This window comes from Leopardus geoffroyi, chromosome A1 (assembly GCF_018350155.1).
Source record: "Leopardus geoffroyi isolate Oge1 chromosome A1, O.geoffroyi_Oge1_pat1.0, whole genome shotgun sequence".
Lineage (NCBI taxonomy): Eukaryota > Metazoa > Chordata > Mammalia > Carnivora > Felidae > Leopardus > Leopardus geoffroyi.
The window spans coordinates 79094327-79107591 of NC_059326.1; the positions used below are offsets into that span (position 1 = coordinate 79094327).

The 13265-nt window shown below is 44.3% G+C and overlaps 1 protein-coding gene across 3 annotated transcripts in view; it reads left to right on the forward strand.

Moving 5' to 3' along the window:
* The window catches only part of MYO16 (myosin XVI), a 607799-nt gene that overhangs the window by 503784 nt on the left and 90750 nt on the right, over nt 1–13265 (forward strand). For all 3 annotated transcript variants that reach the window (XM_045481946.1, XM_045481930.1, XM_045481937.1), the window contains exon 28: nt 616–718. In XM_045481946.1, the coding sequence (XP_045337902.1) occupies nt 616–718 (103 nt within the window). The remainder of the gene's footprint in view (nt 1–615; nt 719–13265) is intronic.

Consider the following 13265-nt stretch of genomic DNA (forward strand, 5'->3'; position numbering starts at 1 on the left):
CCATGGATTTCGGCTAGGGAATGACAGCCAGTGATTCAGAGGAAGCTGCAAATAAATAAATAAGTAAATAAGTAAATAAATAAATAAATATCCTTCTAGAAGATGGAAAGTGCTCGATATGTAGTAAGTGGGGAAAGAGCTTCTCTACCTCTCGCTGAGATAAAGCTTCTGGAGGTTTTGATATTCCTTTCTTACGGATTCCAACTACATCTAGATTCGCTTTCAAATGGGGATAAAGAATTCTGAGATTTCTTAAAAGGTATGTTTTTAAGAGCATTCTAACTATTTCAGTGAAAACCATTCATTTTCTCTCTCTCCAATTTTCTCTTGTTAAGTGGTTTTCATCCACCCTTGATCATAGTGTTGAGCACACATTAAAGGATTGAAATACATAGTTGGCTCATTTTAAAACTCATTCTCCACGCAACAGATGAGGGTTATTTCACGGTTGTACAGTGTTACGTGCACGGCGGACGGAGATTTGGGGACTCGTAGGTTAAAGTAAGAACCGGGGAGAATTTAAGAAACGGTGTGACAAAGACAATCCTGTTGAACAGAAGCACTTGCTTGACGAACTCAGTCATGGCTCTCAGTGTTCCCGCTGCTTTTTCACAGGTACAAGCCATTGGCCGACACGCTCCCGGTCGAGAAGAAACAGCTGTCTGCCGAGGAGAAATGTCGCCTTGTTCTCCAACAGTGTAAATTGCAAGGCTGGCAGGTTAGTGACCAGCAAGCTACTAACGTCGCAGTTCAGGACTTTTAAATAAGTGAGCTGAGTCATTGTGGGAGCCACCGGTCTCAGTGGCATGAACTCTGATGTGTTTGGCAAGAGGGGACACTAAGCGTCTTCCCTGGAAACACATCACTCTTTCTGATTTACTGGTGTCAGCAGCATGGCAACAAACGGCGGGAGCCAGCGGGCTCCTCTTGGTGGGGGGGTGCGTGGCGTGGGGTTCCTGAAGCCTCCTTGTTTGCCTGTGTCTCGGGTGCATCCTTGTCATTCAGGCTTCCTGAGGGATCAGAAAGAGAGCAGAAGTCAGAGAAGGCAGTTTGAGGACCTTGATTTCTCGGCTTCTGGTGGGTAGGTCATCCGCATTCTGGAGACCCACTTCCTGGCCCCTCTGGGGTCGTCCAGTGTCTGTTTACTGCTTCTCTTTGCTGCTTCTCAACTGCCACACACTGACAATGTCACTGTCCCTTCAACCTCGCTTCTTGGCAGAAGCTTCATACATAACTGGGAACGTTTAATTCTTTTCTGTGACCCTCTGAGTTGGCAGAGTCCCAGGGCATGGTGGGGACCTAGCCCCTCCTTCCAGAAGGGGGATCATTAGGGAGACAGAATAGCCCGGGAGGGGCTCCCCAGAAGCAGTGGGGCACGCTGTAAGGTATTAAACATCAGAATGCCATCCATGACGAGTGTTGAGAACAGGAGGTTTGAAACTTAAAAGAATTGAGAAGGTCGTTGTGATGCAGGAATAGGAAACAGAATAAAGCCCAAGACACCAGGAGTTCTTGGATGTTTCTAGCTATAAAACAACCAAAGGTTTGCATGGGCGGCAAAGATCATGGCAGCTAGCAGCTTTGGCAAAACCCAACAATTACCAAAAAGCAGGCACAAGTCTCGTTTTTTTAAATGTGTTTTTTTTTTTACATTTATTTATTTTTAAGAGACAGAGCGAGATAGAGTACAAGCAGGGGAGGGGCAGAGAGAGAAGGAGACACAGAATCCGAAACAGGCTCCAGACTCCAAGCAAGTGTTCAGCACAGAACCCGACGTGGGGCTTGAACCCACGAACCGCGAGATCATGACCTGAGCCAAAGTCGGTCACCTAACTGAGCCCCCCAGGCGCCCGGACATAAATCTCATTTTTAAATAGTAGTTGGTCTGGGGGGCTCAGTTGCTTAAGATTCCAACTCTTGGTTTCAGCTCAGGACGTGATCTCATGGTTCGTGAATTCGAGCCCCGCACAGGGCTGTGCGCTGAGTGTGCGGAGCCTGCTTGGGATTCTCTCTCCCTCTCTCTGTCCCTCCCCTGCTCATGCTCACTCTCTCTCTCCTCAAAGTAAATAAATGAACTTAAAAAAAAAAAAAGTAGTGGAGCATTTCCAAGAGGCAACGTCAGATCATGGACCAGGCCAAAGAGGAGGACCTTCCTTCAGATGGTTCAGAATTGCTAGATGTGTCTGGAAGCGCCCACTCTCCGGGACACGGGAGGAGCCCTGCTGGGCTGACGGAGGCGCACGCGTCACCCGTGGCAAAGGACAAGGAGCCTAGAATTTGAGCATTTGTGAGTGATGACTTAACTGTACCACCCGGTCTCTTCCTTTATCGTCGTTCTTTCCCTTTTCTTTGTCTTAAACTAATAATGGAGATGAACCTTAAATAGAGTCTGAAGGAGGCAGCACACACAGTCTGTATAGTCATGGACACACATCCGTGCCAGGAGACCGGATTAGAAAGGGAGCAAGAGGAATCACTAACACAGGGGCCGTCTGCTCACCACTGTGGCACCGATCACAGGCACATCGACAGGAGATGTGGGTGCCCATACGGAATTGTCCGACAGACTCACAGGTAACGGAGGTCATTTCCGCTGAATCATTGCCGGCATCTTTAAGCTTAAGTACTTGGGTAGTAGCGGTTCAGGAATATGTCACTGAGATTTTCTGTATTTTTTTCCCTTCACAAACACTCGCAGATAAGTATAACATGTTTTATTGGTGGCGAAAAGAAGCTGGGAGTCGTAGAGAACAGGTGAGGGAATCCAGAACAGTTATTTTACCAGCAGATGGTAACCACGGCGGGTGACGAGCGCCGGTCCTCTGATACGCATGCGGAGAGCCTGGGGTGACGCGTGGCGGTGCCCGGGAGGCAGGTGGCTCACCTGGTGGCTCACCTGCAGCCACTGTTCCTCCTGCACTCGTGCGTGCGCCGGGACACTTGACGTTACAGCAGGGAGGCTCTTAAATCGGAGCACGCGTTGGGACTTTGGAAGAAACGCATCCGAAGCCAAAATGGGAACGGGTTCCCATCGCATCACACCGGTCTATTTTCCTCACTCTTTAACTCCCCAAAGGAGGCTAAAAATACAGGACGAAAAAATAAATGAATTCATTTATTCACTGCATGCTTGCTTGTGTGTTCCATATTGAATCATCGGGAAAGACCGCTTTCTTCAGCTTCTCCAAGATGTAACTTTTCGTATACTTTATACCAGAAGACCAATCTTTAACTCCCTAGCAATAAAGCACATTCATACTTCCCTTTCTTGCTGGTCAGAGAGCAAACGGGTTTTTAAACCATCGTTTATTCCTGACCTGGAAAGCCAGACTCCTCGGTTTCAGAAGCAAAGCATTGGTTTGAAATGTGTTGGTAGTTGCAGGAAGGGTTGGCCTGTCTCTCTTTCGGGTGGTTAATCAGGACAAATCGAATGAGGAGCTGTTGAAACAACAGTAAGTTCCTAATGGATGGCTGTTGTTTCCGTGGCATGGTTCCCAAATCGCTAAGAGTCACAGCGTATGTTTCTATTAAGAAGTCAGTGTTCATCGTTTGGCTGTGAACGGTAACCAGGAATTAATCGCCGTTCTTTTCCATAGTTTCAAAAGCAACACTAGCAGACAACAGAGATCAGAGCCATCTTTTGCTGCGTGAAACTGCATAGAATATTCGCCAGAAATTCAATTCTCTTAACTAAAAATACGATGATCCCCTTATTGTCGCTCTGATTTGTCTTGGAGACATTGTGAGATTGCTTCAGTCCTTTACGTTAACCAGACTCTGTGCAGGAAAGTCTCAGAGGCATCAGTAGGGGGCTTCTAGCTCCATTTTCTCCCATTGAACATTGGCTCCCACCCCCGGGACCGCCTCCGTGGCGGTGGTGAACCCCAGCACCTCCTTCTGTTTCCGGTGCGGTGGACACATCTTCCTTTCGGAGCCGCTGGGTTTGTTCACCGATCCACGCGTGTTTATTCCCTATGTAGTCGGGGGTCTGGGGTCAGTGCACGAGGCATGGGAATTTTTAATGTTTCACACACAATGATTCCTCCCATCCGCAGAATGTGCTACAACTATTCAGAGCTTTGACTCCATTTGATCTAAACCTAATAACAACTCCGAAGAACAACTGTACGCAAAAAAGGAAAGTCAGCAGGGTGAACGGTAATGGCCTCGTGTGGGACACGAGGAAATAGTCTTGAGGGTCAACATACTCATCAAGGCATTCGGTGCGGTTCGTGCTTAGTTTCAGTGGCAAGGCTGCTTTGCCGAGCCCAGCATCTAAGTCTTGCTATGCTGTGTTCTTTCCACTGCATTGAACTCGATCTATATCTTTCAATGTAACCATCTGAAGCCCTTTTATTCAGATTAGAGAACTTGAAAGGCATAGATTATGCACCGTAGTGTGAGCTTTGATCAAAGGCACTTACAGATTCCTTTATTAGTCTGAGCAGATTGCTTCTTGCGGTTCGTGTCTTTTTTATGTTGATCATTCACCTGGTAGATGAAGGAGAACCACACGGAGTGCGTCCCGTCGCGGGCCGATTCTGATCCTAATCTTTCTTACGCAAACCATCAGCCAGTGACCCTCAAGACCTGGTGCTTTTGGACTCTCGTTCCTAACTGCATCTTGGACAGAAAAGGAGAAGAAGGAGAAAGGGGAGAGAAAGAAAAGAAGTGGAAGATGGAGAAGGACTGGAATCAAGAGAGAGCTCTCAGGAAGGGTGTGACTCTAATCAGTCCTGACTCTGAGCTGAGACCTGGCTGCTGTGCTGGCCATTCCCTGGGCGGTCCTGGGGGGCAGACGCTTGTGGGTGATGGTCCTGGAGATGGGCGTCAGGGTAACACTGGTTTCCAGTTCACGACTGGAGCAGAGCAAAGGCAGTCGGGGAACGGTCATAAAAAGCCATTTTGGTAAATCTACCCAGTTTGCAGTTGGCTGGGCCATATATTAACTTCCCAGCATTCTGCACCTCTCCGTGACATTTGCTTTCTCTTCTCTGCTTTCCTCTTGCCCCTCAGGCCACACACCTTCTATGGGGTTGCTGACTGCGTCTCCATCAGAAGGGATGCGCGTGTGCTGAGTCTGCCCCCGCGTCCCTGCCACACGGTGAAGGAGCGGGCACGGGGTAGACATCCACACCTTTGCGTGTGGCCAGCGAATGAGTCTTTGTCCATAAGAGGTGGCCAAACCACAGGATACATCTTATACAGATGCCACAGACGTGCAAGAGTTTTTACAATCCGGAATAACTCACAACCCAAACCTGACAATGGTCATATCTGGGGAATTGTTTTGAGACGATGGCCAAGTAGAATTTTAGCTTGGATCTATGATTAGAGGATCAATATGTTCATAAAGTCCTCCTGTAATTAAAAAGTATTTTTCGGGGCGCCTGGGTGGCGCAGTCGGTTGAGCGTCCGACTTCAGCCAGGTCACGATCTCGCGGTCCGTGAGTTCGAGCCCCGCGTCGGGCTCTGGGCTGATGGCTCAGAGCCTGGAGCCTGTTTCCGATTCTGTGTCTCCCTCTCTCTCTGCCCCTCCCCCGTTCATGCTCTGTCTCTCTCTGTCCCAAAAATAAATAAACGTTGAAAAAAAAAAAATTAAAAAAAAAAAAAAAGTATTTTTCAAATGGGTTGCCACCTCATAAGTACAATTTAGGTAGAATAGTGCATAGGGCCAAATTAATGATTTTAAGCATTTATGAAAACATGTAGTCCCATTGACCATGTTTTGCTCTAAAGCATTTTGGCCTTGAAACAAAAAGTGACCTATTGCGTATGTTACATCACTGGCCCTCACGCCAGCCTTCTTTCCCATGACTCCAAGCAGTAACCACGAGTTTTGGCGAACTCATTCATGATCCTATTCTCTCAACATCGTCAACATCGCCGCTTTCACGTAAGGTGCTTTTATTTTGAACAAAAGGGAAGAAAACTCAGGATATAGCATCGGCCGCAAAGGAGTCCTCCTTGCTCGCGGTTTCTTGGCCCTGTTTCCAATTAAATGATATGTTTGAAAAACATGGTGGACCAGTCAGAGGTTGATCCTCATTTCATGGCAGAATTTAAGTCCGTTGTTTAAGGGGGAATATGGAGGGTTCTTGAGCTAATCTGAGCAGACTCACTCTGGCCCACTTCCAGTAGTGTTTTCTGTGTCTCACCAGATGTATTTTTCCTTATGAAACAGAGTCTTCAGATTACTTCATTTGTGGGGGGAAAAATACAGATAGTTTGAATTAAGTCAGAGTTTGGAAACAAGTTAAACGAAGCCACTAGTTATTAACCTTCTGTTGTTTGTTTTTCAAAATTGTTCAGATATTTTCTCTATCCAAATATATACAGTTTTAGTTCCGTCCTACTTTAAGGTGCCTTTGAAAATAATCCCTCCGAAACTCTGCATGTTTAATCAACCACTTTCTGCCCCGATTTCCCCAAGCCATGCGACAGCGACTGGCAGGCACTCAGCCCCAATGCAGAACATGCTTGTTTTGCAATGTTATGTCATTTATGTAAAGTGAAAACTTTTGAAACTACTAATTCTAAGTGGAAAAATAAATGGTATAATCTGGTGTTCACACATTTTATATGAATCAACTGGTTATAGGACGATTTTTTTCTGTGTAGTTATTTGAATGCTATATTCATTTTAAAGCCATCTGGTGGGATGACGAAGGGAGAAACAAATCTGTCAGAGTCGGTCCACGCGGCGCCAGGGGTGCTGCTTCAGAACACAGAAGCTCAGAGCGCAGGGGAAGTCAGCGCCGGGGACTGGCTGGCCCCCATGTAGGGGAGCTTTCCCAGAGAAGTGTCATTGTCCTTTCAAGCGGATTTTGAAACTTTGGGGTGGGGGTAGCTTTGTGGACAGGCAAAGGAAGGAGTCCTGTGAGGTGAGGTTCCCTTGAAGCAGGTGCTCATGGTCACTGTGACTGGAAACCGTGGAAGGAGAAATTGAGACAGATTTTACATGGCCTCAGACATATTGAGGACGAGAAGTCAGACCCAGGAAGACTTCCGGTGACTTATTCAAGATCCTACAGACAGAAAGTGAGCCACAAAATGAGAGCGTCAGCTCCGTCCCAACGACCCAGATGAGATGATACTTGCTCATTCTCCTGTGTGATGTGTGTACGTGTGTGTGCGCATGTACATGTCTGTGTGTGTGTGTGTGTGTATGTGTGTGTATGAGAGAGAGCGAGAGGGACTGAGATTCTGAAAGAAGTCACAAAAGGCTGTCACAAAGGGCAAACCCCAAATCTTAACGAAATGCACTTTTCCTATTTGTGTGTGCTCACTAACCAAAAAAAATTACAGTAATTATGTTCTTTATCGTCATCTTCCTATGTAATTTTCAAGGAATGGCCTAGATTTCGTGGTGTGTCTTTGTAAAATATATGATCTTTGAAGGAGCCACTCTTAACAGTGCTGAGAATTGCAAGATTAACATTTTACCATAACATTAAATAAAATCAGTTGGATGAAGGATTTATTATTTCATTAATCTAAAATAGTACGGTAGAGAAAAGATAATAAAAGTAAAAGCAAGAAACTGTTAAAGTTTTAAGCACCTTCCACTTTTTTTTTACATCTTCTAAGACAAGACAATGGTATTGGAGCCCTTGGCTCTTATTAGCACAATAAATTAATGGTTTATAACCTTTGTTTTATTACTCAAGGAGCACTTCATAAATCAACTGTAAGTACAAGCCAGAAAATAGCCCATAAAATTATTCTTTCTCTCATATCCCTTCCCTTCCTCTAGAATTATTAATGTTGAAAATAATAAGCGTTAGGGATCCTAGTGTATCTCTTGGTACTGTGTGCATTATAAACTGGAAATTACTATATATATGCACATATATTTATTTCCCTTTTTCTCTTGTACTAAATACACACGCATACATATATACAGACACATTTTTATTATGAAAGTAGTATTTATTTCTGATAGGAAACTTGAAAAATAGAGAAAATTAAAGAAGAAAGTACAGATCACCTGCAATTGAACTACCTAGAGATAACTGCCCCAAATGTCTTCTGTGTCTTCACCGACTCAGTTTTTAAAAAGAATATTACAAAATTGGATTCTCAGTCAGTGCCTCTCTCTCCTATTTCACTCTGAACTCCACTGAGGAAACATAGTATGTCTCTCTTTTTTCATGTATGTCCTCAGGCACCGTGTGCATACGTGTTTGTGGTTCACTGTTACATCCCCTACAGGGTCTGGCACAGAGTCGACACGGAACCGGTGTTTGTCGACTGAATGAATGAACCTACTTACTGCGACATTCTCTCTTTGGAAATGAAGGCATCCACCGTCAAGCTTTACTGACCTGTGTGATAGTTTCTCCTTGGAAGTAATTTCATATTGTTCTCCCAACTTTCTTACACAAAAGACTAAGTCCAAAATCGGGCACTTAATAATTGCCAAGTGAGAGCTAGTTGTGCCTGTTCCTGACCCAGCTTTCATCTCCTGGAGACCAACCGAATTTCCTCTAGCTCAGGCTTCCTGGTTGATCGAGTCAAGGAGCATTTATAGAGCACCACTGATGTCCCTGTAGTTGCACCAGGGTGATTATAAAGAAGGGGGTGTGATGTAAAGAAGGACTGCGATATCCCTCTTCTGCAGGCTTACTGGCTAAGGGGGAACAACACTAAACTAACGAATAAGCACAGGCTGGGGTCCACTCTGGGGGGGCAACCCGTGAGGACCCGGTATAGACAGGCCAGGTGTCATGAAGGGCATCTGTAAGAAGAACACTCGGGGGCTGAGATCTGAAGGCTGAGGAGCAGGAGGTAGGGGCGGGGCAGGGACAGAGGGTGCTGGCTGAGAGCTGCTGGGGCAGGTGACAGAGCCCCAGGAACAAGGAGACGAGGGGAGAGAACGGTGCATTGGGGCAGTGTTTTCTCAGCCTCCTTTGTTTCATTATTGCCGCCCTAGGGAGGAAAATGAATGTGAGTGACTGACGAATTTATTGCTGGGAAGGGTAGAAAATAGTAGCGATTACACTGGTTGGTGGCCCTCCAAAGCTCAGTCTTCCTGGACGGTAATTGGCAACTGCTTGACAGCTTCTAAAACGCGGCAGTTTCGACCGTGCCTAATCCAGTTCCGTCTCGTGTGTGTCGATCTAATTTTCCCCAGCTCCAGGTTTATTTAGTCCTGCAGTAAGCCTTTATTAAGCACCTGCTACATGCCCCAAGCCTTGTAATAGCAAAGGGTTTTTCTGCAGATCAGGAAGCAGTTTCACCGTCTTGAGGTCAGTGCTTAGCGGTGAGCGGTGGCCAAGCCCCTGGGACCTTGGTTGCATCAAAACACAGCATTCTGTTTTAAGTTCCCTTTGAAACCACCGATGAGCTTCAAAGAGGGTGGTAACGTGACATGATTTATGCTTTAAACGGGAAAAAAATGTGTTGTTGGACGGCAAGCGCAGAGCCAGGAAGCCAGTTAACAAACGGGTGTCATAGCCCGTGCACATGGAGCTGTGGTGGGCGAGACAAAGAGCGGAGAAGGGGTGGGAGAGGACTCACGGTGACCTTCCACAGATAGGCCCGTTAAATCACTTGAAGAGCGAGATCTCTTTTCAAACCGGCATCTCTAACAAGCGTGAATTTGCTGCACAAAATACGTGTGGAGCTCTGAACGATGGAAGCACGTGGCCCTCCAAGGGCTGAAAGAATACATGCAGGTGAATCTCAAAGAACCCATGAACACAACCACAGAACACGTTTTTGGGACAATTAGGAAAGCTGTGTATTTTTTATTATATCTAAAAGCACTCTTAAGGATGAGCAAGATAAGAGCCGGTGCCCGCGATGAAGGACCGGGAGGGTTCCTGTTTTTTGGAAGTAAAGCAAGCATCAGAAGATGCAAAGGGCAGTGCCTTGTTGGACACTGGTGGCGGAGGCTCCTGCCAGGGCGTCTGTGCCGCAGGCGGCATGATGGGCTGTGACTGTATTTGCTGCTCTTAATCGTTTATAACGTGTATGTTCCATGAGGCAGGTAATTCCTAGTGATGTTCTTGAGGCCATCTTGTTACAAAGGAAGACCGGCGGCGCTCTTGAAATGAATACATTAACTTATCCGATGCACTTTCCTCTCTGCTTTTGAAGCTGGTCTGCTTTGTTTGGGTTTGGCTTTGGTTTGCTTTTCACCATGTGTGACTTTGAGACGAAGAGGTTTATTTTTGTAAGTGCTCTTGACCACGTCGACATGCTTTCTGTAATGAAATAATATACAGGATCGCATAGTAAGTTATTCACCAGGAAGCTCAAAATAGTAGTTTTTATTCATCACTGCTTGCTGTACAGGTCATACTGTTCTAGGTGAGAGTAATTAATTTTCTTAGCCTGTAATTATGTGTAATTCGAGCCAAACCACCTTCCTCAAATACCAGAAGATACAGTACTCTGTTAGATGTGTGTGGCTGTAATTATCTTCTCTGTGTTGAAGTTAAACTTCAAGAATAGTCTATTTATAACAAAGAGAACTTGTATTTTAGTATAAATGTATCCTCTGAGGATGTTTAAAAATACATTCAGAGCCAGGCTGAACATTAGAATATTTCCATTTGGTAGTTGTTCAAAGCTACCATGAAAAATGTAAAATACTGAAATATTAATAATAAAATATACACACATAAAATAATGCCCATCCTTATAAATATAATGAATCCAAGAAGCAAATCAGGGAAATGTGTGAATTTAGCCCGGAGAAGATGAATTTTAGTTAAATGGTTGTTTTACTGAACTTCTTGAAAGGATAGATTATATTCTATTTGTCCTTGTGGTCCTGGAGCCTGGCAAGGTGACTGGTACCGGGAAAGCCCCTGGCAAATGTTCGGATGGACAGATGGATGGGTGGGTGGATGGATGGATGGATGGATGGAAGGATAGGTGGATGAATGGAAGGAAGGAAGGAAGGAAGGAAGGAAGGAAGGAAGGAAGGATAGATGGGTGGGTGGATGGATGGATGGATGGATGAATGGATGGATGGAAGGAAGGAAGGATAGATGGGTAGGTGAGTGGAGGGATGGATGGGTGGATGGATGGATGGATGGATGGATGGATGGGTAGATGGATGGATGCATGGGTGGATGGGTGGATAGATGGATAGATGGGTGGCTGGATGGATGAACAGAGGGATAGATAAGTGGGTGGGTGATTGGATGGAGGGACGGATGGATGTGTGGATGGGTGATGGAGTTAGGGATGGATGAATAAATGATTAAATAGATGGGGAGGACAGACACTTGGGAGGACGGATGAATAAATAAGAGAAAGAAAAATTGGGAAAGCTACAAGATACCATGTGCCTGAGAGTATGTGAAAATGACACAGAACCACGAATGTGTGCAGGACTGGTCATGGTGTGCATGTGGAAGTGTTGGAGTTTGAAGCTGTTTCTGTTTGAAAGGGATTACGTGGTAGGCACAGAAAGTGCTTTGCATGGTAAAAGTAGGAAGAAGTGTGTTTTAGAGGAACACAATGACATCCTCAGATCGGCAGGAAGGAAAACCAGGCTGATGGGAGAGTGATGCAGACATCAAAACACATAAAGGGAAGAGTGTGGTGTTCATCATGCTGTCTAGAAACCCGTTTTAAGTCTGGGAACAGACCTACTTGGTAGGCACTTGGAGAGATACCAGGCATTTTTTTTTTCGGAATGCTAATATCACAGTGAAAGATGACCACTGTTGATGCAACTATAACATTATATGTCTTGTCTTTAAATGGGACAAATATTTATTAGAATAATGCTAATGCTTTTAAAGTAAGGGAGATTAAAATTTTTAAGGATTAATCCTTTGTCAGTAATAATGAAAATAAAGCATGTTTGTAGCAAAAAAATAAGCATTCACATAAACTATTATTAAAACATAATTTATGGTAATTATTAATAAAGCTATTTCAAGAATTATAGACATAGATGTAGAGGGACAATGTCTACCATAATGCTGACAGCAGTAGTAACATTACTCAATACAAATTCCAAGCATAAGAATGCTATTGGCCCTTGATAGTGTCTACAGAAGTCTCCCGTTGGATTTCTGCTCTCACAGAGTGTGTGAGAAGTTAAAATAACTGTCAGTAACATCTGTTGTAGAAGAGTAAAAAGTGTGAGCTCTTCAGAGATGAACAAATATCATATTATGGAGGACTTTGAATGCCAAACCCAAAGATAGGCATTTTAGTTTCTAGGCAATATGGAGTCATTGAAGGCTTCTGGAAGATTAATAAATTGGAGACAGGAAGGTGGCCAGAAGGCAGGGAAATAATTAATTCTCTATTGATAAACAGCTACTTTATTTATTTATTTAATTTTTTTTAATGTTTCATTTTATTTTTGAGAGAGAGACAGAGGGTGAGCGGGGGAGGGGCAGAGCGAGGGAGACAGAGAATCCGAAGCAGGCTCCAGGCTCTGGGCTGTCAGCACAGAGCTCAACACGGGGCTCAAACTCACGAACTGCAAGATCATGACCTGAGACGAAGTGGGATGTTTAACCAACTGAGCCACCCGCGAGCCCTGACCTACTATTTATTTATAAACTACTACTGAATCTAGAATTATGAGATAAAATCTAGATTTCGGTTTGAGATAATCATCTATGAGAAATGTGGTGGCACCAGAAATGTGCAAGGTAGCGTCTTTGTGTCTTGCTCTTTGCATTAGATGCATTTTTACAAAATGAATGCATTTAAATAGTTTAAATGGACTTAGGTTTTTTTAAACATATTTTAAATGAACTATATTTTTAATATCTGAGTTCATGTTACAGTTAGTGTCCATTAAAATCACTCTTGAAATTCTACTTTCTTCATTTTCGTATTCCATTTACTTTTATCTCTTTCACCTTAATAGATGTAACTCATGACCTTTATATTTTTCCAACATTATCCTAGCCCACCCATATCTCACAGTCATGTGGAATATTCAGACAGGTATACAAATAATGACAAAAACAGGAACTCGGTAGTATTACAGAGATGTATACAAGGTGCATTAGTGATGTGGATCGCTGTTAGAATGAGTTCATTGTTGTAAGGGACACACCAAATTTAGAGTTCACCAAGTCATCTGTGTTTTAAAGGATGAATAGGGGCTTATCCAGTAGACGCTTTAGAGAAACTCGTTGAAGGAAAAAGAAATCATATACGTGAAACCAGAGCAGAAAAACACGTTCCCGTTTTGAAACAGCAAGCAACAGGATGTAGTTTGAGAGTAGACAAATCTGAATGCGTTGAGTAAAGCCATACTATGAGAAGTTTAATAA